Source organism: Hemiscyllium ocellatum, chromosome 9 (assembly GCF_020745735.1).
Source record: "Hemiscyllium ocellatum isolate sHemOce1 chromosome 9, sHemOce1.pat.X.cur, whole genome shotgun sequence".
Taxonomy (NCBI): domain Eukaryota; kingdom Metazoa; phylum Chordata; class Chondrichthyes; order Orectolobiformes; family Hemiscylliidae; genus Hemiscyllium; species Hemiscyllium ocellatum.
This window is the reverse complement of record NC_083409.1, coordinates 101,658,596-101,686,578: the sequence shown is the minus strand read 5'-3', so window position 1 is coordinate 101,686,578 and position 27,983 is coordinate 101,658,596. Positions and strand designations below refer to the sequence as shown.

Here is a 27,983-nt window from a genome sequence, read left to right as displayed (position 1 = left end):
TCAGTTTCAGGTCAATGTTAACCCTCAGAGACATTGATGGTGAACAAATCAGTGATGGTGATGCCATTAAAAATCAAGGGGAGATGGTTCAACTCTCTTGTTGGATATGATTAACTCACACTTGCATGTTATTTGACAATTATCAGACCAAGTCTTGATGTTAAGCTAGGCTTTGTGGCATCTTGCACTAACACAATCTGAAGAATAGTGAATGATGCTTAATAATACCAGCTGAAAAAAATCTCTACTTTGTCCTGGAGGTGGATGATTGATGTCCATCAGCCATGTTTCTATGTGTGAGCTATGCCTCCAGCCAACAGACACTCTGCTTCCTTCCCCTGCCCATTCACACTGACTATAATTTTGGCTGGGGCTCCCTGATGTCGCACTTGGTCAAATGTTGTCTTGCTGTCCAAGTCAGTCACAATCAGCTCACCTCTACAATCCACTTCCAGTGAGTGCTGCTGGACCACAGCAACTCATAGAGGCCCAGGTCTGAGTTGTTCTGAATCTATCCCATCTCGCATGATGGTAAATATAACACAATGATATATTAGAAGTGTAAATACCAGGATAAAGCAGTGGAGCTGAATGGCCAGTTTCTGTGGTGTAACTTTGCTGAATTATTCTTCCGTTCTTTATGTAACTTGGCACCTACGGCCTACATCCTGGCTCAAGTTGCTGCTTGTTATTTCCAGCTACTCTTTGCCAGAAATGAGTCCTCCTCTCACCTACCCAATGACAACAACTTATCATAGAATTTCTACAGCTTAGAAATGAGTCCACACTGACCCACTGGAGTTATCTCACCCGAAGCCATTCCCTTACACAATCACTCTAATTTATCCCTGATTAATGCACCTAACCTACATATCCCTGAACACCATGTGCAATTTAGCCCTGGCCAATTCACTGAACCAACACATCTTGGATTGTGGAAGGAAACTGGAGCACCCAAATGAAACCCACACAGACCCTTGGAGAATGTGCAAACTCCACACTGACAGTCGCCCGAGGTTGGAATCGAACCCAGGTCCCTGGCGCTGTGAGACAGCAGTGCTAACCACTGAGCCATCATGCCACCCATGTGAGCCATGTTTATTTGGTGCCTTTAACTTAATGCGAAGTCTCAAGGTGTTGCACAAGGGTGATATAAAACAAAATATGACATTGAGCCACATATTAGGTTAGGTGAAACATATGGATCCAATAGGTAGATTTTAATGGAAGTCAGTGAAGTAGAGAAACAGAGATGTGTAGGAAAGCAATTTCAGAGCTTGAGATGTAGGCACTCAAGGCATGGCTACCAATAATGAAACAATTATAAATGGGAATGGTGAACAAACCAGATTTGGGAGATTGTTTGACTCAGTACATTCTCTTGCTTAGGTTCAGTATCTGAAATTCAGGAAAGGGCAACAACTCTCGATGCCAGCTGCAAACTGCAGTAGATGGTTGGGGTTTATAGTCTAATGTATATTGGCGCCACCATGTTGACCAACGAGTTGGAGGCTCGTCAGGCTTTAATTTACAGATAACCAGGATGAAAACTACAATAAATGGAGTCTCCCAACTCAAGTAGGATTAGTTCTCCAGCAAACCGCAGTCAGTGGAGAATGGTCACTTCATGCAAGTCAACTTAAGCTGCTTATAGGGCATCCAAGTGTTGTTGACAGCAGAATTATTCAAACATCTCCATCCTAGGTAGACTTGCACAGGTAACTCTTATCACCAATCTTCCCGCCCCCCCCCGCCCCTCCACCCACCCACCCCCCCAACCCTAAGTAACCTCAGCAGTCTGCAGATGCATGGTTATGTGCTCGCTGTCCTTTGATGTCGGTTTTTAAAAGCACAGCTTATTCGCTGAATAAAATTTTATCGAACATAATGGAAATGCTGGCTTCACCACATTAACTTGTACAATGCAAAACTCCGAGTGTTAAACCACGAGAGAGCACTTGACGCTGATGAGTTATGAAGTCCCTCACATTCATTTAATAAAAGGTGGTTTAATATGCAGACATTTCTATGCAATGCATTAATACGTTCACCGAGTCACAATGCACTCACAATATTATGGAACATGCAACTGTTTGTGCTTGTTATTTTGGGTTTGGAAGTTCCCTTTAAAGACGGGTTAGGTTTTGAAATAAAAGTCTGCATACCACAGGGAAGCCTGTGTACTCTGTCCAATTCTATAGTCCATCTCCCATTGGCTTATTAAGCTATTGTAAGCCTTTTCTACAATGAAAGCACTGTTTGCCTTCAGTTACTAATCATTCAGCAAATTAAAACAAGGGGTTCTCTGAAAGTGTGTCATTAATTACAGGGGTCAGAGAGGTAACTTGGTCCCTTCTGCCTGTAACAGCTCTATTGAAGAATTTCTGCAATCGGCCACATATCCTGGCATTTCTCCCTTAACCCTGCAAATTATTCCTCTTTCAAATATATGTTCCAATTACCTTTTGAAATTTCCTCTGAATCATGCATCCCAGGCCCTTTCAGGTAATGAATTCCAGGTCTTAGTAACCCTCTGTGTGGAAAAAAAATTCTCCTCGACCTCTTTTAATTTTAAATCCAAGGCAGGTCAAGAGACAGAGTGGCGTGGGGAGGGAGGGAGGGACGACAAGGAAAGGCAGGTTATGAGAGCCTAAATGAGAAGATGGAGGTAATGAGGCAGAGGAATTGGAGGAGGGAGTTACAGATAATGGCAATTTGATTTAAAAAGGAACGCTAACCATACTTGGTTTGTTAATACAGTGTACATCTGCTATAAAGACAGAAAGTCATGAATTGTAGTAGTTTAGAAGCAGTAAAGGTATGATAATTCCAAATATAACCAGACCCGGCATTGCAAACGAAATTCAGTTCTTATTTTAAATTCAGGTATTTTTTCTTTGTCTTTTCAGAATCTTTTATGTTGCATGATTACTACTCATTATTTGTTTCCAAATCATTCCATGGCCTCAGTCCTCCCAATCTCTGCATTCTCTTAGGAACACTGGAACAGAAGTAGGCCATTCAGCCCCACAGGTCTGCTCCATCAATCAATGAGATAATTACTGATCTGTGGTCTAACTTCATACTCCTGGCTTTGGACGATATCTCTTCATACCTTTGCTTAACAAAAATGTATCGATCTCAGATTTAAAATTAACAACTGATCTCACATCCACTTTGTGGAAGCATTCCAAATGCCTACCATCCTTCGTGTGTAGATGCGCTTCCTAACATTTCTCCTGAATGATCTGGCTCTAATCCTCTAACCTTATAACCCTCTGTGATCAGTGTTGGCCTAAATTTTGGTCTCTTCTACATTGCTGTCTTTAATTGGACAAACAGAAATGGCTGGGCCTTCAGTTCCCTCTGAGCCTGGAATTCCTCTCCATCTCTCTATCTTGCCTAAAGCCACTTCTTAAAATCTACACCCTCAACAAAGGTTTTGACCACCTAACCTCAGATTGCTTGAGGGAGGTCAATGTCACAATAGTTCTGTGAAGTGACTTGTGAGAGGCATTTAAAGCTTTTTTTTGTTATTCATTCATGGGTTGAGGGCATCATTGGCTAGGGCAGCATTTATTGCAGTTACGAGTCAATCATATTGCTGTGGGTCTGGAGTCACATGGAGGCCAGACCAAGTAAAGATGACAGTTACCTTCCTTAAAGGACATTAATGAACCAGATGCTCTTTTACGACAATTGACAATGGATTCATGGTCATTATTAGACTCTTAATTCCAGATTTATTATTGAACTCAATTTCCATTACCTGCCGTGGCAGGATTCAATCTCAGATCCTCAGGACATTACTGGGGTCTCTGGATTAACAATCCAGCGATAATATCACGAGGCCATTACCACCTCCTGTTGGTGTTTGGTCAAACAATAAACTTAGAACAATTTGACAAACACAGCAGGTGAGTTAGTGAGAGTATAAGATTCTATCCTGACAAACACTGAGGGGTTACAAGGAGTTGGGTGCAGGGAGTGAGGGGGAAGCTGGGGAAGAGAGGATGCTAAACAGAGAGCTGCTGAAGTGCCATAGGGAGGTTGGCGTCAATCGACTGGGTAGCTTGCAATGCCGAGTGAAACAGGCATCTGGATGGGTATATAAGCAGGAAGGGGATACGGGCCAAGTGCTGACAATTGGGACTAGATTAACTTACGATATCTGGTCGGCATGGACAAGTTGGACCGAAGGATCTGTTTCCTAACTGTACATCTCTACGCTAATAGCATGGGTTCAACTCCCACACTAGCTGAGGTTACCATGAAGGACCCTCCTTCTCAACCTCTCCCCTCACCTTAGAAATGGTGATCCTCAAGTTAAACGCAATACCAGTGATAGTATTCTCCAAGGAGAGAATAGCCCTATGGTCCTCTGGGACAATGGCAACGTATACTAGAGTGCCATCACTGGTGGGATGATGGAATTATTTGAACACCAGTTCATTTAGATTAAATTCCCTACAGTGTGGAAACAGGCCCTTCAGCCCAACAAGTCCACACCAACTCTCCGAAGAGTAACCCACTTCCCGCTGACTAATGCATCTAACACTACGGGTAATTTAGCATGGCCAATCCACCTGACCTGCACATCTTTGGACTGTGGGAGGAAACCCACGCAGACACGGGGAGAATGTGCAAACTCCACACAGGGTTGGAATTGAACCCTAGTCCCTGGCACTGTGAGGCTGCAGTGCTAACCATTGAGCCACCGTACCGCCCTCTATTTTAAACATAGACTCAGGAACATAATATGTACACAACTGGTACAAAAATGTGACCAAACAGGAAAAGAAAAGGTATAGTTTTGTACTCAGGTCATAACTGATCATAATTTTAAAAGGGTAGGCTGTCACTTCTTTAAAATTCAAACACGTTGAGGATTTTGCCTAAAGCTGAGGTGGTTGGGTGATGGGATAGTGGTCTTTAAGATATGAAAGTGTTTGACAGGGTAGATATGGAGAAGATGGTGGTCAGATCAGAAAGAGGGCCCATAAATAAAAGCCAAACACTAATAAATTCAACAGGACGTTTAGGAGAAATTTCTTTACCCAGCGAATGGGGAGAATGTGGAATTTACTATAAAGTGGAGTAGATGAGCTAAGTGGCAGGAAGCTGGATATAGGAAGAAAGGAAGATGATATGTTGATGGGGTTAACTGAAGAGGAGTGGGAAGAGACTCAAGTTGGATATGAACAGCGGGAAATGGCCTGCTCCTGGACCTGCATAATCACACAATTCCATACAAAACTGGGTCACAATTTTGCATGAAAGCTGTTCTCTGGCACCTCCTTCCCCTTTAAGGAATTAAGAGCAAGTTATGTTATAGCAACAAAGTGAGTGACTATTTTGTAACTTACTCAGATAGAAGAACAAGGAAGGAAACTATAGGCTGAAAATAGATGGCACGTGATGAGCAAAGATGAAGTGGGAGATGCTGCATAACATTCTGACCTCCAACGGGTGAACTTTTTAACTGAAATACAAGCCTCACTTAAGCTCCAGTCTCATTGCTGAGTAAACGCTGTGTACATTCTTCCCTGCAATGTAAACCTTTTGGATGGAGGCAGCCAATGTAAAATCAGCACTTTTCTTTAAGAAAATGCATTAACAGTGAGGCCTGAGCCAGTTTTCCTCTGGATATTTGCCAATGTAAATCACCATCCAAGAGTATCAATTGTTCACTTGCCCACCCACTCATCAAGCACCTTTTAAGTCTTTTTGAGGCAAATACATGAAAGAGGCCAATTCCTCGCGTCGCTGGGATATGATGCACTTGCCTTCCCAATGCCAGGAATAAGCTGCAGTGGAAGCACTGGGATACAGGGAGCAATGAGAGTAAAAATGATCTGCTGAGAACTCATGCTGTAGTCTTTCCGAAACCAGTCCAAAAATAATACCAGATTCGAACTTCCTGTTTTCCTCAGAGTTGTAACATTCATTTTTTTTAAGAAAACGGATTTCAGTTTTAAGGTGGGACTATTGGAAATGAGATGGGAGCAGTGCTATCTGAGATACAGTTGGACCTGTATCTTTGATTTTCATTGATTGACACAATAGCCTGTGTATCAACGGGGTATGGCCATATTTGAAGCTGCTTGATTAACCCGAGCTACGTTCTAGTTTTTAAAGTGGCAACGGTGTTTCTTTCAGTGGGACAGAAGAAGGAAACGTGGTCAAGATATGTAAAGCGCATTAAAGAGTTAAAAAAGACACACGCAGCTTTCTTTCATCCAAGGAGATATTTTCTAAACAACCTGCACAGAGATGTTATGATGCATTTCTGGAGCAAGTGGGACCTGATGCTTCTTGCTCAGAGCTGTGGACACTACCACTGCAGCACAAGAGTCCTTCAGGGAAGATTTAAACTGTTTTTCATCAACCTGTTCAGTTATGCTATGACACACCTTTGGAGCAGCTAGGACCTGAATCTAGGCCTCCTGGCCACTGCACCACAAAAGCCTGCAAAGCAAAACTTTTATTGTTGCAATCCTCAGGACAAATGTATAAATTTCAAATTTCAAATGATCACAATATAGAAACTATCTAAAAATATTGTTACACACTTCATGCATAGATAGGACTTGAACCTGTCTTTCCTGATTCACTGCAAAAGTACACAGATGTCCTACTAAGGAAATATTTGAGGAATTTTCTAATTAGACTGTTCAGAAATGTCATTTCACAGACCTCCAGAGCAGATGGGACTTGGACCTCGGAGATGTTAGGTCAGATAAGCAAAAGCTCGATTAAAGAGATAATGTTCAAGAATTGTCTTAAAGGAGGAAGGTAGAGAGAAATGTAGGGAGGTTCAGGACAGAATACCAAAGTGTAGGCACTAGGCATCTGAAGCAACAGTCAGCCAGAAGGGAGGAATTAAAACTGGGGATGCTCAACAATGCAGAATAAAGGGTGTGCAAGTATTTCATGGAATTGTAATCCGAGAGGAGATCATCGAGAAAGGAAGTAGTGGGGTCAAGAAGCAACTTGAAGACAAGGATGAGAACTTTGGAATCAATACATTGTTTGACAAGGAAACAGTGTTAATCAATAAGTACAGAGCTGGGAGTGGGACAGGCTGCAAGCTAAGACATAGGCAGCAGATTTGGTTGATCTCAAGTCAACAGAGAACGGAATCTGGGGAACTAATGTGTGGCTTGTTAGAATAGTCAAGTCTGGAGATAACCAAAGGCATGAATGAGGGTTTCAGCAGCATGTGAATTGAGACAGGGCAAAAGTCAGGTGATGTACTGGAATTGGAAGACGGTGTTCTTAGTTATGATGTGAGCTTGTCTTGGACTCAAATATGACATGAGATTTCAAACAGACTGGTTAGTCTCACATTTACAGGGGGAGGGATGGGCATTGTTTACTAGCAAACAGATGAGAGCAGAGACTAGAAAACAATGTTTAATTGGAATAAATATCTGCATATCCAATACTGGGTGTCAGATAAGTTCACTGGAATGTGAAACCAGTGGAGGCTTGGAGAGAAATGGTTTGGGGAGACAAAGCTGAATGCCAACAGTGTGCAGGTGAAAAACCAATGTTACATTTTTGGATGATATCATTGAGGGGTAGCCTGTACTGAGGAATCAGAAGAAGCCAAGAGGTGATCTTTGGGAGCAACAGGGGTAAGAACGCAGGAACAGGAAGAAAAGCAATGGACTCAGACTGCATCTCAAGTTTGTTGCAAAAACACAGCACAGGGAAAATAATTTGTCACAGCTCATTGGGCAAGAGAACAAAAAAAAACATTTCTTAAAAGTAAAGGTCAGAAAGGATTTGGGTGTTCTTTAAATGCTGTCTTAGAGCATTTCTTTAAAGGTTACGATGTCATGTAGTTTCACAGTAAGGAAGTAAAAGGAGCTTTCAGAGCACCAGCCCCACCTCAGGCCAGTCAGTGACAGTGACACATTGTGACAGTGGACAGCGGGAGGCTGGCTGATGGGAAGAATGTGATATTCCTTCCCAGCAACTTCATAGATTGTTTAAATTCTTAGGCAATAAATTTCAAAAGCTTTGAATTGGCGATGGTCCATCCATTGAGCTGAAACAGTTATACTTGGGTCACTGGCATGAAGGAAGCCTTGATATCACTCTGATTTGCTGCTTAGTAAATAAATGTCTGACAAACCATGATATAATATATTGAATGTTGGACATAATCAAACTTAACGGTTGATTTTCTAGATTAATAAATGACGTACAAATTATGGCAACATATTCAGTAACATTGGAAGACGATAACATTTTAACTTGGTGGCTTTTAGGCATTCACTAGCTTTGCAGTGTAGTTTGTATTTGTATGCTGTGAATAATATCTTTTAATTTGCTAGTGGATCTGTAAAATAACATATTCTGAAGGGGTAGAAATCTAAAACCATATAAATTTCCAACAAAAAAAGGCAAAACTTCAATTTCACAAATTACTGTAGTTTAAAATTGCCAATCATCTCACTCAGGGAACTGGAAGATAAGCAAAATGCTTATTACACGGGATTAAACAAAACAATATACATAGTCTCAGGCATTTACTTGAATTCAATACAGGATGCATCATTTAGTCTCAATTTGATGTGTATATTTAATTTTCTAATTTCATTCTTTACCAGGAGAGATACTTTGGCATCATACATCAATAACTCTCCTGGTGATAAACAGAATTCTACACAAATGAAGGGCTTGTGCCTGAAACATCGGTTCTCCTGCTCCTTGAATGCTGCCTGACCCGCTGTGCTTTTCCAGCACCACACTCCTGACTCTGATCTCCAGCTTCTGCAGTCCTCATTTTCTCTTAGTCGACTTCTCTGATCTAGTCAGGCAATAGTAGCCCAAGTCCAGTAACAAGGACTCACAATTTCAAGATTGTTAGCAAGACAGCTAGGAGCGAGATGTGGAGAAACCTCTTTACTCAGAGAGTTGTTGGGATTTGGAATGTGCTGCCTGTGAGAGTGGTGGAGGTGGATTCTACAGAAGGTTTCAAAAGAGAGCTGGATAGATATTTGAAAGTGATGAAGTTAGAGGGCCTTGGAGATAGGGCTGGAGAATGGGACCAGCTGCATAACTCTTTTTGGAGTATAGACACAATGGGTTAAATGGCCTCCTTTTGTACAGTAAAATTCTATGATTCTATGTTGCATTATAGAATGTACAAGCCCAGTTGCCAAGTCAGTGCTGGACTGATCAAGAGTTCAAATGCCACCATGGCAGGTTCTGACATGAATTAATGTATTCAATCTTGTTTGTTGGCACTAGATCATGTGAGATCTCATAGTTTCAGAACCAATCAGGGTAGGGGAAACTCCTGATGATCACCAACCTCCTTCAATCAATGATTTAAAAAATCTTCACACTGAACAATACTTAGAGGATGTTCAGAGTAAAGCAAAGATGCAGAATAAGAAGGTTGGTGAGGGTACCAACATGGCATTTACTCTGACCCTTCCCATCCATATCTGTCACAGACACACTAGTATTGCTATAATATCTCTCTCCTTCTGCCAACAATCAACATGCTATTACTATTCTGGTTAATGGGACAGACCTAACATCCAAAACTGTGCATCCATGAAGCACCACCGACAATGAAAAGCACTATGTAAATACAAGCCTTCCTTTTTGTCTGACAGCAGCAGAAGGCAATAGATAAGTGAAGTGGTCTCACAACAAATGGCTCCGCCACATTTTCTTTTTATCCATTCGCAGGATGACAGTGTCACTGGCCAGGTCAACATTTATTGCCCATCCCTCATTGCCCAGAGGGCAGTTATGAGTCAACCATATTGCTGTGGGTCTGGAGTCACACGTAGGCCAGACCAGGTAAAGATGGCAGTTTCCTTCCCTGAAGGACATTAGTGAACCAAGTGGGCTTTTCTGACGATCATCAATGGTCATTATTAGACTCTTAATTCCAGATGTTTATTGAATTCAAATTCCACCAGCTGTCACGGCAGGATTTGAACCCCAGCCCCAAGAACAAAACCTGGGTCTCTGGATTAATAATACCACCAGGCCAATACATCCCCCCAGGCCACATCCATCGGGGGAAGACAGAGTTAATTCACACAGCTAACATCTGACAACTGTGCAGCTGAAGAGGCAGGTTTGAAGCATTTGCAAGCGTTGGCTGTCAAATGCGTCCTTTTCCAGAGGACAGGGATGTAGAGGAGATTCACCAGGACATTGCCTGGGGTGGAGTATTTCAGCGATGAAGAGAAACTGGACGGGCGCAGGTTGTTTTCTTTGGAGCACAGCAGGTTGTGGGGCAAACCTGATAGGGGTGTTTAAGTTTTGGAGGAGCACAGGCAGAGTAAATAAAAACAGCTGTTCTGCAGAGTGTCTGTAGTAGTGTATTTTTGGCAGCATGGACTCGATGGGCCAAAGGGCCTCTTCATTATTATATGATTCTAGATCTTTGCATTCAGATCTTTGCAATCCCCATCTAAAATCCAACAGATTTTCTTTGACTATTTGTTCTCCAACCATTTGGCAGTGCCAGATAGGAAAGGCAGTTTCCTTCCCTAAAGGACATTAGTGAACTAAGATGGGATTTTCCAATGATTGGCGATGGCTTCATGGTCATCATTAGACTCTTAATTCCATGTGTTTATTGAATTTAAATTCCATCGACTGCCATGGCAGGATTTGAACCCAGGTCCCCAGAACATTACCTGGCTGTCTGGATTAATAATACACTGGGCCAATGCATCCTTCAAGGGCACATCCATCCTGGGAAGACAGTTAACATCTGACACAGCTAACATCTAACAACGGTTACCTTAAATAATTAAGTGAGTGACTATTGCACATCCTTGATGTTGCAGATCATTGAGGGAAAGTGATGGCCTAGTGGTATTGTATTGTCACTGGACTGTTAATCTTGAGACCAGGGGACAGGGGGTTGAACCCCACTATGGCAGATGGGTGGAATTTGAATGCAACAAAATAAATTTGGAATTAAAAGTCTAATGATGACCATGAATCGATTGTCGGGGAATACCTCATCAGTTTGACTCATGCCCTTTAGGTAAGGAAATGCCATCCTTACCTGGCATGGCCTACGTGCGACCCCAGATCCAGAGCAATGTGGTTGACTTTTAACTGCTCTTTGCATAATTAGGGATGGGCAATAAATGTTGGTCCAGTCAACGATGCCCACATCCCATGAATGAATAATAAAAAAAACTTAGTGTTGCCATGCCACATCAGTGGTAAATGAGCTGGAGGTTAGGTTCAGTTGCTGGAGGACTAGACAAGCTAATATTCTATTCTGAATGAGGTTGAACCATTTAACTGTCGCTGTGACTGCATAGCATCAATATCGCACCTACATTTCCAACATCAGTCGGGTAGGCATTTTTTCCAGGCATTTCTGGGGTATCTAAGAACAAAAGATAATTTTGTGAGCATTACAACACGCAACCAGGGGAAAGAAGGGAAGTAGAAATCATGGGCAGTGCCAGCGTGCTGGCAATGGCTTTAGAAGGTGGGCAATGAAAATGGGTAGAGGACGGGTTTGACAACAGCTGGAGCATCATAAGCAGCAAAAATTCCACCGTGTTGTGGTTTGGTCAAGTGAATGGGCAAAGATACTGCAATAGGAGCATCATATGGAAAAATGGAAAACAAGCATTTTATCTTGTTGGTGAGAGGTTGTAGAGCTCAGAAATGCAGAGGCAGTTGATTGTTTAGGTGCATGAATCACAAAAGGTTAGCATGCAGTCACAAGAATCAATTAGGGAAACCCAACAGTGTTGTTTTATATTGTGGTGGGAATTGAATGCAAAGGAAGGTTGAATGGACAGGTTGTTTGGCAGTTTGTTCACTCCTACAGCACCTCAACTATATCTCGCCATGCTCCTGACAAAATTTCTCAAAGAATTTTGTGTTTTTTTTAAAATGGTCCTTCTCCATTTTCACTGGTCCAAAGGCAGGGACTCTCATGAGTAGTCAACCACTATTGCCCTTTCATTCAAGACCATCATAACCAGGAAGGCTCCATTATCTCCAGGTGGATTCATGCTCAAGCCTTCAAAGAATAAGGATAGTTTCCAATTGCCACAATAGAATCCAGGCCATATGATTGCTATTTCACAACTATCGATCACATCAACAAAACACCATTCCATTTGATATTGGGGTCAGTTTTAATCTGGATTGAGTGCAACTCAATGAATGTCAAGACAATGGTGCACCAACATAGCTCCAATGCCAATAGTTTGGCTCCAGTCCATGTTTTCATTTTGTCAGTTCAGTTTTTGATTCCTTTGTAAACAGAGAAATCTGGCATCTTGTATGGAATCCAAAACTGGCCTGATTGCATTGATCAAGTGCAGGTCGGTTTGACATTTTCGCTTGGCACTAATCTCAACTCCATATAAAAATACCTCACTGGCAAGAAATTAGAGCTGAAATTTAAGCATGTGGTATTGCCAGCACAGCTTCCCCTGAGTATCCATTACTAATGAAGCAGCAAAGTAACCAACCGACATTAGTGTTAAATACCACTACATTAGAGCATTTTACACTTTGGGAATTTTAATATATTGAACCGCCACCTACCCTGTTAGAAACTTAATCGTCTTTCATAAACAACTTATCAGGCTCATTCAGTTTCTGCATCTTGCTGTGGTTTAGCATGAGACAATGAGAAAAGGAATGAGCAACATTTCAAGGAATGGCAAGGAGGTATTCTCACCTATAGAATGTAAAACACGTCAAATAATGTCTGAATAGCAAAAGGATTGGAACACAAAATCTCACTTACAGATTTGTGACCGGTGCATACATTTCTGCCTACAACCACGCCAAAGGTCAAAGCTAACAAAGCATCAGAGACCAAAGGGATTTTAAGTATGTTTGTGGGGTAAAATGTTTGTTACTAACGTATGTAATGGGCAAGCTGTTTTGCATCCTGTTCCCAACATTACTAGTTAAATTCTGTGAAATTCTGTTTAATTTAAAGGAAGAACTGCTTTCATAGAATGTCTTATTAATCTCTGAGTGACATCCAAATATTTTAGTCCTATCAGTCTGTTGTACCATTTGATTATATCTGTACCTCAGTTCCAAATAGCTCATTCTTAATTTTTATTCCTTGATACTCTTAACCCCCTCCAAAAAAAAATCAATTGATCGAAGTGTGGAAAGTACCAACTGGCCCAATATCTGTAGCATTTTATGGAGGTTGGGGCAGGCACTGGTAGAGAGATTGCCCTGGGACTTTCATGTTCAGTTGAATACATGGACAAGCAGTTGGTTTAAAGTTTCTTCTGATTTTTGACAATGCAGCACTCCCTCAGTGTTGCACTGAGCATCAGCTCACCTGAGTATTGGAGTCCATGTATTAAAAGGTCAAATTGCCAGAAAGACAGTGACAGGGAGAGAGGGAGAGAAAAAGAGAGAGAGAACTGATGATGGTTTTTCCTGAGGGTCACCATGCCTCAGGCGAGAGGAGAGGAGAGGTCAAGATGAAAAGTTTTTCATGGTAAACTCAGCCTGTGTGGGGATTGAACCCAAGCAGTTGGCATCACTGCATTACAAAATAGACATCCAAGTGACCTAACTGAATCAGGTTAAAAATCACACAACACCAGGTTATAGTCCAACAGGTTTAATTGGAAGCACACTAGCTTTTGGAGCGTCGCTCCTTCATCAGGTGATAGTCGAGGGCTCAATCCTAACACAGAATTTATAGCAAACATTTCCAGTGTGATGTAACTGAAATTATACATTGAAAAATTGATTGTTAAGTCTTTCATCTGTTTGAATGCCATGAAAGTTTCACTTCTTTCATGTGTAAATCACAAACTTTTTAAAAAAAGTTGTATTCTCAGGTTAGTTGTTAACAATGGGTGATAGCTAGGATTGTGTCCTCCACTACCACCTGATGAAGGAGCATCGCTCTGAAAGCTAGTGCTTCCAATTAAACCTGTTGGACTATAACCTGGTGTTGTGTGATTTTTAACTTTGTACACCCCAGTCCAACATTGGCATCTCCAAATCATAACTGAATCAGATTTGGGTTCCGATTCAGGATAGGGTTAGGGTCAGGTTAGGGTTAGGGTTAGGATTAAGGCCCTTGCAATAGGGTTCGAGTTAGCGTCCCTGTGATAGGTTAGTGTTAGGGTTAGGGTTAGGATTAGAGTTAGAGTCCCTGCGATAGGTTAGTGTTAGGATTAGGATTAGGGTTACAGTCCCTGCGATAGGTGAATGTTAGGGTTAGGATTAGGTTTAGAGTCCCTGCAATAGGTTAGGGTTATGTTTAAGTTTAGGGTTAGGATTGTGGTCTCTACGATAGGTTAGGGTTAGGGTTTGGACTAGGGTTAGGGTTAGGGTCCATGCGATAGGTTAGGAGTAGGGTTAGGGTCTCTGTGATGGGTTTGGATTAGAGTTAGGGTTCCTGTAATAGTTTAGGGTTAGGGTTCACATTAGGGTTAGGGTCCCTGCAATAGATTAGGGTTTGGGTTTGATTAGAGTTAAGGTTAGGGTCCCAGGAATAGGATAGTGTTAGGGTTAGATTTAAGGTTAGAGTAGGGACTCGGGCTGAAAATGTGCTGCTGGTTAAAGCACAGCAGGTTAGGCAGCATCCAAGGAACAGAAAATTCGACGTTTCGGGCCAGAGCCCTTCATCAGGAATGAGGAGAATGTGCCAGGCAGGCTAAGATAAAAGGTAGGGAGGAGGGACTTGGCAGAGGAGATGACCTGGGGGGTGCAGTGAGAGAGAGACTCACTGAAATCCTTGTAGAGGGAGGAAGAGAGCTTCTTCAAGGAAGGCATCCTTGCAAGGGACTCGGGTTCAGGTTTGGGTTAGAATCAGCATTCAGGTTAGATTTAGGGTCCCTGCAATGGTGATCTCATGAGGGCAAGTAAAGGAATCCCTACATTCTATCCGGTGTGTCTCGCGGCAGGAGCAACCACGGGGCTTGCACCCCACCAAGCCTTGAAGAAGTGGCCTGACATACTGAATTAATTTCTAAATTGAAGGGTGGAATACATTTAGAGTGAAGACATCTCCATATTGAAGCCCCACCACCCCTTCTCTTATTTCCCTTCCATGACAGCCTGCTGCTCCTCTCAGTATGACCCATTCCTGGAAAAGGGCTCATGCCCCCGAAACGTCGATTCTCCTGCTCCTTGGATGCTGCCTGACCTGCTGCGCTTTTCCAGCACCACATTTTCAGCTCCTCTCAGTATGAAAGGTCTCTAGTTAATTTTCTAGCTCCATGAACTTGCTGACTGCCTTTAGAGGAATGGCTAACCTGGGCCCTTTCTCTGGGTCAGTGATAGGGTTAGCCCCCTGACATCATCCTATTCACTGATAGTTAACTCCTCCCTCACCCATTTTCAAAGGGTCAGGGTCTAAACCAAGATGAGGTCTGCTCCCCTACTTCCTGAGAGAAAGATTCAACCTCAAGATCCAAGTTTTGTTGTAAGCTGTACAGTTCCGTATGGTTTGTTTGTAAAAGGGCAATACATAAAATAATATTACTTTTTGTGATAACCATAAATAGTGATATGATCTTGCATTAATCCCGTGACATATTATACAGCAATTCTTGCTAACATTAATATAGATTCGGAAATTTTTAATTTAAAGGTTTTTAAATTGGAAAATACTGTATAATGTGTCATGATGTTGACATCATTAAGCTTCCACACATGGTCCTCTTCACAGATTCTTAGAAGACACCTTATCGTTTTGGATTAAATTCGGTCTAACTGATTATAAAAAATAGCCTAATTCCTGTAAACTTTCTTTTCATTCCTTTGTTGAGATGATGGCACCACTAACAAGACCAGCATTTACTGCCTTTTCCCAAATGGGAAGTTGGTGATGAGCCACTTTCATCATTCATTGTGACATATGCATCTCAACTTCTCCCCTCACCTGAAGCATGGTGACCCTCAGGTTATACCAACACCAGCCATCTCTCACTAACAGGAGAGCAGCATATCATCTGGTAGGACTAGGAAGAAGTTTAATGCCTGAAACCTTGACTCTTTTGCTCCTCAGATGCTGCCTGACCTGCTGTGTTTGTTCTGATGCCACACTTTATCAACTCTGATTCTCCAGCTTCTGCAGTCCTCACTTTCTTCTGGTAGGACTATGCCATCTTTATCTTTACAAATACGTGTTGTAGCTGCACCCACAGTGCTATTAAGCAGAGAATATGTGCATTACTAGCTGTACGTCAACTACAGCTTCAGCCTACACAGAGAAGGATTTCTATGCAACATTTCTTGCCCAACTATAACAGCTGTACTTCACCTCCCAGGTTGTGGTCATTGTCCCTTAGAACACCACTATCTGTGCTACAAAGTGGAGAGATGTGTGTGAAGATTGCAGTTATTCCAAAACTGGGATGGTAACAGACCTTCCATTAGCATTTTCATTTGTAGTTAGCGTGCTGACTAGTGTCTGGGTCATCTTATTCCAGCCGTCAGAGATGTGGAGCAAGCTGCTTGGACTGGCTGGTTCTTTTCCTGCCCATTACTTCTGCACGCTCGCAATCCTTTCTTGGCATTTTTGCATGACTGCGCCAGACATCTTTAAGAGTACGTGAGAAATACAGACGGCTGGATGAGTGACAGAGCAGGAAAACACACTCAGGTGACCCAGGGAGTTCAGACAGCAGAGTTTGTTATTTGCCCTGTATCTCATGATTGTGATCAAGGTTGTTAACATTGCTATTGTTATTTAGTGTTTAGTTTACAGGGCTGATAAATTTTTGGCCAACTACAGTCTTGTCCTGGCTAAGTTTCCCTCAGTAGATATTTCAGAAAACAATCACAATGTACATTCATACAACCACTTTCATGGGAGCATTATTAAACAGGGCATGATACTGAACCATGGAGACAGTGAGGACTGCAGATGCTGGAGATCAGAGTTGAGAGTATGTTGTTGGAAAAGCACAGCAGGTCAGGCAGCTTTTCCAGCAACACACTCTCAACCTTGATACTGAACCATGTCAGGAAACATGAGATTATGGCACTTGAGGTTTGGACAATAAAGTGGATTTGAAGAAGAATCCTTTGAAGGGAAGTGGCTTAGAGAGATAGGAAGGTGATAGGAAGGTATTCCAGATTGATAACATAAAATAATGCAGATCTTTAACAAGTACTTATTTTCTTGCCATCTCAGGTCAACAGAAAGGTTTACATAGAATTTAACAGAACTACCAGAGGGAATAAAACCATTTAGTCCAAGTATACAGACCCCAGATCATGAAAAAAAAACAGCATTTCACAAGCAGTTTTACAACCTTATCCACTTAATGCATCTGTAACACATTCGCGATTCAAAATGGTGGAAGAGGTGTGTGCTTTATATGGATATTATATTTTTTAAGCATTTGGATTTCAAATAGTGACAAATGGGGCTTGGTTGCTTTTCTGAAGTGGCTTTATTAAGAAAAAGAACATGCATTCTGGAAGGGTGGCCTTATCCAGGATGTATCAGAGAAGAGATGATAATAGTGTTCATGGAAAATTGTTGTTTGCATTGTACGGTTAGGCCATGTCTATTGAAATTTGCTCAATTAATCAGGTAAAGCTTTAAACTTAATGTGGCTGTGAAGAGATGGGGGGAGGAGGGAGTGGGAGGGGACTAGTTTTCCCTTCCAAACCCATCACTGTCCCCTGACTCTATCCTGCCCCTTCACTGTCCCCCCACCTGTCCTGCTCCTTCACCGTGCCCCCTCTCTGTCCTACCCCATCACCGTCCCCCTCTCTCTGTCCTGTCACATCACTGTCCCCCCTTTCTGTCCTACCCCATCACCGTTTCCCGTCTCTGTCCTGCCCCATCCCCGACCCCCCCTTCTGTCCTGTCCCATCACCGTCCCTTCTCTCCATCCTGCCCCATCACCATCCTTTCTCTCCATCCTGCCCCATCACTGTCCCCCCTCTCTGTCTTGCCCCATCACCGTTCCCCCCATCTCTATCCTGCCCCATCACTGTTCCCCCCATCTCTATCCTGCCCCATCACTGTCCCCCCTCTCTGTCCTGCCCCATCACCACCCCCTCTCTATCCTGCCCCATCACTGTCCCCCTCTCTGACCTGTACCATCACTGTCCCCCTCTCTGTCCTGCCCCATCACTGTCCCCACTCTCTGTCCTGTCCCATCACCACCCCCCGTCCTGCCCCATCACTGTCCCCACTCTCTGTCCTGTCCCATCACCGCCCCCCGTCCTGCCCCATCACTGTTCCCACTCTCTGTCCTGTCCCATCACCGCCCCCCGTCCTGCCCCATCACTGTCCCCACTCTCTGTCCTGACCCATCACCGCCCCCCGTCCTGCCCCATCACTGTCCCCACTCTCTGTCCTGTACTATCACTGCCCCCCGTCCTGCCCCATCACTGTCCCCACTCTCTGTCCTGTCCCATCACCACCCCCCGTCCTGCCCCATCACTGTCCCCACTCTCTGTCCTGTCCCATCACCGCCTGCTCTCCCATCCTCACTCACCACTTGCCCTCAGCGTCCCCTCATCTTCATTACCACTCCCCCACCCGCTGCTGCTGTACTCCATTTCAATACCATGTTACTTTTCTGTCCTTTTGTCTGTGCCATCTTTGGAATCTTACCGGATATTGTCACGTTTCTGGAATTGTACGCATTTTTGGATTGGCACCAATGCACAGCTGCAAGTGACACTGGGTGTCAGTTGACTCTGTCATAGGATTTACACCAGGAAGCACAGATTGGAAGTAAACGCGAATTGATTTTTTGCTTACAAAACGTGGGACTGAAAGCTTTTTGGGCAGTTTGGAAGGTGACCTGACTGCCACGAGAAGCAGAAATAGTTTCTCTACAAGAAAGGAGCAGAATAGAGTTCAATGAAAGATCAGTCCCCTGGTGTAAAACTTTAACTTGTGAAACGTCCAGTCCTGGAATGTTTGGTTAGAAATCAGCAGGATATTAAAAGACTGAGAAAATCTAAGCCTTCAGTTCTATGAGTGACCACATAAGACTTCACCAATCACAGGACAGAACCGGGGAGAAGCAGTTAAAACTGACCTAAAGATTTGATATTGAGAGATAATTTCGCTGGATTTGGATTGGTGTCAAGTGATGATATTGAGGAACAGATGTCATTTTGTTTTGCTGTACGTTTTGAGATCTTTCAAACTGTGTTCTTGGTTTTAATTTATTTTTCCCCTTTTAAGTAATACACTTCTGCTTTATTGTTAAAGAAAAACTACAGTTCTGCATTTCAGTGAATGGTCACCATGAATGAAAAAGATCTATTAAGCCAGATTTCATTTTGGAATCTAACTTGGAACATCAGCTCGGATCATGATTCAAGAACAGGAAGTGTGAGCAACCCGTACTCTCTCTCTCCCTTCCCTTTCCCACATCATTGCAATCATCATTGAAAGTGCTGGCCATGTGCAGATGTGGCTCTGCGTCAGGGATGAAACCTAACATTAACAGACAATGTGATAGCTCCGGAGGGTTAACAGAAGAACCTCATGGTCATAAAGAGAAGTTCTGAGTCATGGCCAAGTCTTTCCTGCTTAACGACATTACCATTAACATCAAACTTCAGAGCACCACAGTAGCAAAGGTGCTTTTCAAACCTAAATTTCACTTGTAAATACAGTCGCGCCTCGACATACGAACAACCCCATTCACGAACAAATCGGTTTACGAACAGGATTGTACGTAAAATTTTGTTTCTACATACGTACCAAATTCATGGTATGAATGAAGGTACGAATGCACAAAGCCCATGGTTTCATTGTTATTGTTCTGCTTTGCTACGTGCGCTTTGAATATCCGAACAATGGGAAAATTGATTCAGTTCACGAACATTTTGGTTCGCCAACCGGGTCCCGGAACGGATTAAATTCGTAAGTCGAGGCACTACTGTATCTCGTGTCATATTGGTTTCACACTAATCAGAGGTGCATCACAATTATTTGTCGAGAGTGTAGTGCTAGAAAAGCACAGCAGGTCAGGCAATATCCGAGGAGCAGGAGAGTTGACATTTCAGGCAAAAGCCCTTCATCAGAATGAAGCTAGGAGCCTCTGGGGTGGAGAGAACACAATTATTTGTTGAGGTTAGCTTAGTCAGAGAACTAATTGCTATGGGCCGGGTGCAGGAAGGTGGGACTAGATTGGGTTGGGATATCTGGTTGGCATGGACAGGTTGGACTGAAGGGTCAGTTTCCGTGCTGTACATCTCTATGACTCTATAACTGCACTGGCATGTAGCCTGGTTGCCATGCATTTGGTGGTTACAACGGAACTAAAGACACTTGCTTTATTGTGTAAAAAGGAATGTTGTGGGTTTTTTTTAAAAGTTGAATATCCACATTAGTGTCAAGTATTGTACTTGCCAACTTTGGGACATGGCTGAAATTCGGGATCAGCTGACCCTCCCTTTGATGGATTGTGAAACAGATCATCTGAGGTTGCTCTAAGCAGAGACGAGTGATATATTGGAGGTTAACTCAAAGATCTGTGAGGATTCTGCCAGAAGAAGCTCTGAGATCAACGCACATTTGATTGATTGCTTTAGTGTTGTCATGTTAAACGCGATTCAGTGAAAAGTCTTGTTTGGTGTGGTCCACAGACAGATCATACCATACAAAGTGCGTTAAGCTCGCACAACAGAATGCAGGATACAGTGTTACAGTTACAGACAAAGTGCAGAGAGAGAGAGAGAGAGAGAGAGAGAGAAGAGAGAGATCAGAATTAACATTTGAAAGCTAGTACTTCCAAATAAACCTGTTGGGCTATTACCTGATGTCATGTGATTTTTAACTATTAAAACAGTGTCTGTATTGTCCAAACATCTACACTTGCTGCTGCTTCAGGAAAGCAACCAACATAATCAAAGACTTCTATCATCCTGGGTATATTCTCTTCCACCCTCTTCTGTCAGACAGAAGGCATAAACATTTATACAGAGGAACCTCTATTATCCAGCATTCAATTATCCGAACAAGATCGCAAGGTCCCGATGCTTGGCTAAACTGTGTCATCCGGCATTCGATTTTCCGAACAAAATCCTCCCTGCCCATGTCCTTCGGATAATCGAGATTCCTCTGTATACACATACCAATACATTTAAGAACAGCTTCTTCCTCGCTATTAACAGGTTTTTGAACAAATGATCTCTCTCTCTGTACTTTGTCTGTGGCTGTAACATTGTATTCTACACTCTATTCTATAAGCTTAATGCACTTTGTATGCTACAAGCTGTCCGTGTAGCACGCAAAACAACACTTTTCACTGTATAACTTCAATAAATTCTGTGTCCTATGATCCTGCCCCACTAGCTACATGACAAAGGAGCAGCACTCCGAAAGCTTGTACTTCCAAATAAACCCATTGGACTGTAACCTGGTCGGGTACGATTTTTAACTTTGTCCACTCCAGTTCAAAACTGGAACCTGCACATCACTACTTTTTAGGCTTCTCACTTTGTAACTTCACCTGATTGCTCCCAACACTCACTACACCAAGCCCTTCCATACTCCACCAGTCGCCCCGACCTCTGACTTTGTTCTCCCCAACATTCCTCTTCGAATCCCCCATGCCCTACCTTATCCTCGGTCTTCTCCTTCCTTTGACCTTCCACTGCTCTCTATTCCTGACCCCATCCACAATACCCCCAACACTATCACTTATTCAGCCCGGCTGATCCTGAGACTCTATGTCAGCTGTCTTTCTCCTGCTGCCCTCCCCCCAAGGCAAACCATGGACCTGAGCGAAAACTAAATGAAACCGAGTGATATGAAACACCTTAAGTGTGAACCAGCTGTCGCAAGATTCTCAAACACAGTGGTCATTATCATTAAGGTAGGACATAATTTTCAATATTTTAACGACAAGGATGAGATTTGATGCACCACAAACCTTTATCTTGCAATCTCAATCCACTGTTGGGAAATCAAAATTTTGTCGAATTAACTTATTCCTCATGCCACATTTCCCATTCTTGCAGGCTCCATAAATTTCCAAGTGACGATGAATTCCATGTTCTTCCTGTTTTGGCCCATTGAATCATCTTGTTAATATGTGCAGTTTCCTTTGTCTTTGGGATTATTGACTGAACTTCGTCTTTTCAGTAGTATATATACATTCAGACAGGCATCATTTCCTTGAGCCCCGATTTCAGGACATGTTAGAGATAATTTATTGGGAGATGTTTGATTCTTTATTCTGTTATTAGTTGAGATTTCACTCATGTGGAGCATAAATAACAGCTCGGGCTTGTTGGACCTGTTCATGTGCTATAAATTCTCACCCATTATTGACTATGAGTACACTGACAGACCAAGCTGTGCTTATAAAGTTACATCTCAATGACAAGTCTCCAAATGCACTAAGTGCAATAACTTGCAACGTTTGTCAGTAATTTGGCAGCTGTGGCAATGTAGCAATAGGGCACAGAATTATTGTGCTTGTTTGAGGGTAGAATGTTGGCCAGAACACCAGGAAAATGTCTTGCTTAGATAATGACTCAGAATTTTTCCAAGATTGGAACACTTTAGGAGGGGGCACATGAGCACTGGATAGTAGCAGTGTCCCGTTCACAGTTAAAAAGAGAGACTAACCTGAAAGGGGACAGTTTTTACTTTCTTCCTCTTTATATGAAATGCAATCTAATATACAAACTCACACGTCCTTGGGTCCTCAGCTCTCTTGCAGTCTAACAAGTCAGTTGGAAGTTTCACTGCTTCCTCTAAATGGGCAATATAATCACAGTCTCTGGAAAATTGTAGCAGCAGTCTTTGCAGAAAGTGACTCACTTAAGTCATTGTCATTTTATTGCAAAGTGGCTCACCTTGAAAATTTCTCTGAGGAGAAAACGGCAGAATGTCATGTTGGAGTGTGTCCCTCATACTGCCATTTTTTTCCCAGGCTGCACTTGATCATACATAGGCTCTGTCTTATGGAGTTTGCACATTCTTCCCGTGTCTGCGTGGGTTTTCTCCGGGTGCTCCAGTTTCCTCCCACAGTCCAAAGATGTGCAGGTTAGGTGAATTGGCCATGCTAAATTGCCCGTAGTGTTAGGTGGATTAGTCAGGGGTAAAATGTAGGGGAATGGGTCTGGGTGGGTTGCTCTTCGGAGGGTCGGTGTGGACTTGTTAGGCCGGAGGCCTGTTTCCACACTGTAGGGAATCTAATCTAAATCTAAATCTAAAATAATTGAGGAGGTCAAGTTATTGTAAGGTATAATTATGTACTGTCATAAATGTGTGTGGAGTAGTTCTTCACAACAGGGATGGCAGTTACTCAGAGCAAGACCCTATGCATGGAGTCACAGAGTCAAAGAGATATTACAACACAGAAACACATCCTTTGATTCAACTTGTCCATGCTGACCAGATATCCTAAACTAATATTGTCCCACTTACCAGTACTTGGCCCATATCCCACTTAACCTTTGCTATTCATATATCTATCCAGGTGCCTTTTCAATGTTGTCGTTTAACATGGAGAGATGGCTGCACTGCAGTTAAAGCACAATTCTGGCTGACCCATTCTTATAGTCTGTCATGGATATGTCTGAAGGATTTAAGGATTGATAGTCAACCTGTTTAGCCTATTAATGATTCACTGTCCGTGACCATCAAATCCCATGTTTGGATTTGAACCCAGAGCTTCTGACCCAGAGGTTGGGACGCTATTACTGTATCAGAAGATCTTTACGTCGTAAACATCCATGTTTGACTTGGGACAGGAGATAGCTTTGTGCCATGCTTTATGTTGTGCATGTCTAGGACATTTATCATTGCTTGACTGAATACTGATCTTAATAAAAAATAAATAAAATAACCAAAACACTGAAGTGGGGAGAATTAGATTAAAAAATGTTCAGAGAATTGCATTCCTTATATCATTTTGAGATCAAAAGTTGCTCTGCATGTGACAATTTCATTAAGTCAGCTTTGTTGACAGTAATCATGCTGTTGCCATATAAGGAATCCCATCTTAATTTAAAAAGAACTAGAATAACACTTCAACAGCTAATGCCATTTCCAGCTGATGTATAAGTAAGGAGTAAGACAATGGATAGATTTCTGCCTCTACTTGTGTCACAACAATGACACTGCAGACATAGTGACCACAAGGTGTCCATTTTAGTATGTAACCCAGCATGATTCATCTCTTATTGCATACTTTATTACAAACTCATTGAAAGTGGGAAATTAAACATGTGTGGATATGTAATTTTCAACTCACTCTGCAGCTCTTAGTATAGTGAGCAGCATATGACTTACCAACAAGTGTTTTTTCCCTTCCTGAAGCCTTCAACGGGGTGGCAAAGAGCACTCTGGGGCTAAAAGCTGTTCATTTGCAACCAACAAAAATAGAGCCAATCATACTCACTTGATCAGGAAGGTTTCAGACAGTAGTCCAAAGCAAACAGACGCTGCTTTAAAGAGAGAATGGGGTGGTGGGTCATGGAAGGCTGTCATCATCCTGTGCACGGTAAATGGCACAATGGTCATTAGACCCAGGATTACTGCGAGAATCATCCAATTCTGCCAACGGAAGGCAACAAGCTTCCACGCTGAGCCAGTCTGAAGGTGGTACTGTGGGCACAGAAAGAGTTACCGTGAGCTGGAACGCATTGGGTGATGGAAGCAAGTTCAACAACAACTTTAAGAGGAATACTTAAGTGGGAAAAAACAACTTGCTGGGTTATTGGAAAACAATAAGAAAGAGATTTGAGACTAGCTCTTTCAAAGGGCCAACACTAATACAGGGCTGAATGGCCTCTTGTTATGCTGCACTGCTCTACAATACAAAAACAAATATCTTAATATGTTTGGTGCAATGAACATAAATAGCCTATAGCCAGAAAAAAAACAAGACAGTGAAACTGCATAGCAATAACTCATGTCTGATGACTTCTAATTATTGCTGCAATTCATTTTGCAAAGTTCAAATAAAATTATAGCTGCAAGTACATATTGGTTTACTCAACAACTCTGCCTGTTGTAAATCTATCCTAATACTATCTTATGAGAAAATAGGGTAACGTATTAAACATGCAACTGTGCATGAATCGTTATATATTATTAAACCAGTGAGGATGGTCTTTATTATGTACAGTATTTATATTCTACAGCTTGCAAGCCTCCAGCAAGAGCTTTAAATCTGTTACTGCAGACAATGTTGTATATTAATCCATATTTTAAAATGAAATTACGTTTGTTGTTCCCTTCTACTACATAAGGTAAGTGCAATTCAAAGATGGAACAATAAACACTAACCAGCTTTTGTTAAATTGCTTTGGAGAAAATTCTAGCTGAATTTCAAGAGCCAGCAGGATTACTGTATGTGGCTGAAGTCAAAAGATCTTTAAGAGGCTGGAAAAAAATCCCTGCAGACCATTAAAAATGGTGTATAGGGTCCAATGTAGAAGTTGCTCCCCCTTTACTGACACTTACCATTTTTTTTACTGGTGGGAAACCTAAAATATGAACTTAGTGATGAGTTCAAACTGTGCTTGTCCCAAGGAGTCTAACTCCCAGTGCAACAGTTACAAATTAATGACCAGAAGTAAACATTCTCGATGGGTACATAAGGCATGTTTAAATGTCATGAGCTGAAGTTTTTAAAATGTCTTGCGTCTGGGCATATCCTTGGCTTACACAAGGTGGAAGTGGAAGATCCCATGCCGCTGTCTTGAAGGAGAAGCAGAATTGCTGAGTGAAAAGCCATGAAATCTGTTACCAAGTTTTTAGCACATTGTTGTGTGTCAGCGCTTACTGTGTGCAAATTGGCTTTCATGCATTATAACAGTGACTACACTTCAGAAAAGTTAAATTGACTTCAAGGTGCGATATAAATGCAGGCATTTCTTCAATGCAGCCTTAATCTTGGATCTTCAGCAGCATTTGGCAGTGAAATAGTTAAAAGTGGAATTAAAAGACAGCTGTCATCAAGACTCATGCATGGTCCATTGGTAGAATTCAGGTCTCATTCTCATCATTCTATCACTGGCAGAACATTGAGTGTGCAGTCTGCCTGATTGCTAAAGGCTGCGTTCACTTCTGTTTCTGAGTGGAGAATGCTGCTCCTTTTTTGCACCTGGGCTCTTCATAGTCTTCTTGAGTCCATAAACAGAACCTCGTGTGTACTCCCTTTAACAATACCACCATGCACTTCCTTTAACAGGGATTTAAAACAAGAAAGCTTTCTTGATGTTTCAACATTGCTTAATTAGTGCCCTAAATGCATTTGCAATGCACACTGCACATTGTGCACTGTTGCCCATGAATTAGTTCCTATGTGGCAAGTGCCGTCAAGCTATCTGTGATTTTTTAATGTAACAGCGCGCCCCAGTAATGGCTCACTGATAACTGAATGCATCTATCTTCATTACCTGGTCATTTCTGCTTCGGTTTGCTCTATTGCTCATAAAGGATACGGGTTTGAGTGAGCGTCACAATCAAACCTTCATCCCAAGCAGATTCAGAACTTTCACTCATTTAATCTGGACTTCTCTTAATTACATTTTCATTAAAAATGCAATCGTTCATGATGACACATTTCTGTGAGGAGGGCTGGAACTTACAGGCAGATTCACTTCATTTCTCAGTTATCAATTCAAGTATCAGCATGAAATAAAGCAAGTTGGGGCTGTTTTTTAAAAAAAGCTCTTTACATAAATGTATGTTTGAATCCATTTAGATTTATTGCTGTGCTGCTGATGTTACACCCTTTCTGGATACTAAGGGAATCAATGGGGGCAGCATGGGAACTTGAGTTGATTTAGATCAACCGTGATCTGATTGTATAGTACAGAGCACTCAAGGTGCTGAATGGCCTTCTTTTCCCATCTCTTCATTAATTGCACCATGGTGTCAATATATAGGATCCTTGTTCATGTGATCATGTGGAATGTTTCATAATCCAAAGACCCTGAGGGCTCCCACAACTCCAAATTCCATCATGGCAGCTGTTGGAATTTAAATTAAGGTAATTTAAGAAAAAAACACAATAATTTAAAGCTGGGTTCATAAAACTAGCATTAACTGCTGGAAAAAAACCATCTGTTTCACTCATATCCTGTAAAAAGTAATTCCTATAGCTGGCCCCATCAAGGGGTTGATTCTCAACTTCTGAAATGAGAAGTGCAATTAGGGATGGGCAATAAATGTTGGTGATATCTTTGCCAGCTACACCCCCATCCTGTCAAACATTATGAAATGAAATCCATTTCTCATTTTTTCATTTGTTGAAGAACCTCTTTGTAACTATGTATGCAGAGCTAAATACTCTACAATCCCCACAAAACAGAGGGACTCCAAGTGAACATATTTTAATAATGCCTTTGACAAACAGGTATTTCTTTGAGTTTAAATATTTCTATTTAATAAAATAAATATTTTAGAAGCATAGAAATGTAACAGCACAGAATGGGACCATTTGGCCCAACTTGTCCACGCCGACCCGAATGCTCTTTCTAATGTCATCTTCTGCACATGGCCTGTGGCCCTGCAGCTTACAGCACTTACGGTGCAGATCCAGGTTTTTTTTTAAAAAGAGTTTAGGGTCTCAGCCTCCACCACCAACTTTGGCATTGAATTCCAGACCCCTACCACCCTCTGCGTAAAAAGGTTTTTCCTCACATCCCCTCAAGTCCGTCTGCCACTGAGCTTGAGTCTATGACTCCTGGCTTTTGAACTCTCTGCCAAGGGAAGCAGGCTTCTCTTATCTGCCATATTTCGATCTCTGATAGTTTTGTATACCTCAATCATGTCACCCCTCAGCTTTCTCTGTTCCAAGAAAACCAACCTCAACCTCTTCAATCTCTCCTCACAGCTTCAATTCTCCAGCCCTGGCAATGTTCTAGTGAATCTTCTTTGCGTCATCTCCAGGACAGTTACATGCTTCCTGTAACGTGGTGACCAAGACTGCACACAATACTCCAGTTGTGGCCTCACCGGTGTCTTATACAATTTGATCATTATATCCCTAATTTTGTCATCTATCCCTCTG

At 42.2% G+C, this 27,983-nt stretch overlaps 1 protein-coding gene across 1 annotated transcript in view; it reads right to left on the bottom strand.

Moving 5' to 3' along the window:
* Positions 1-27,983, bottom strand: part of LOC132818844 (uncharacterized) — a 266,974-nt gene that overhangs the window by 26,908 nt on the left and 212,083 nt on the right. Inside the window, exon 4 of the mRNA XM_060829979.1 lies at positions 24,360-24,565. Coding sequence (XP_060685962.1) covers positions 24,360-24,565 — 206 coding nt within the window. The remainder of the gene's footprint in view (positions 1-24,359; positions 24,566-27,983) is intronic.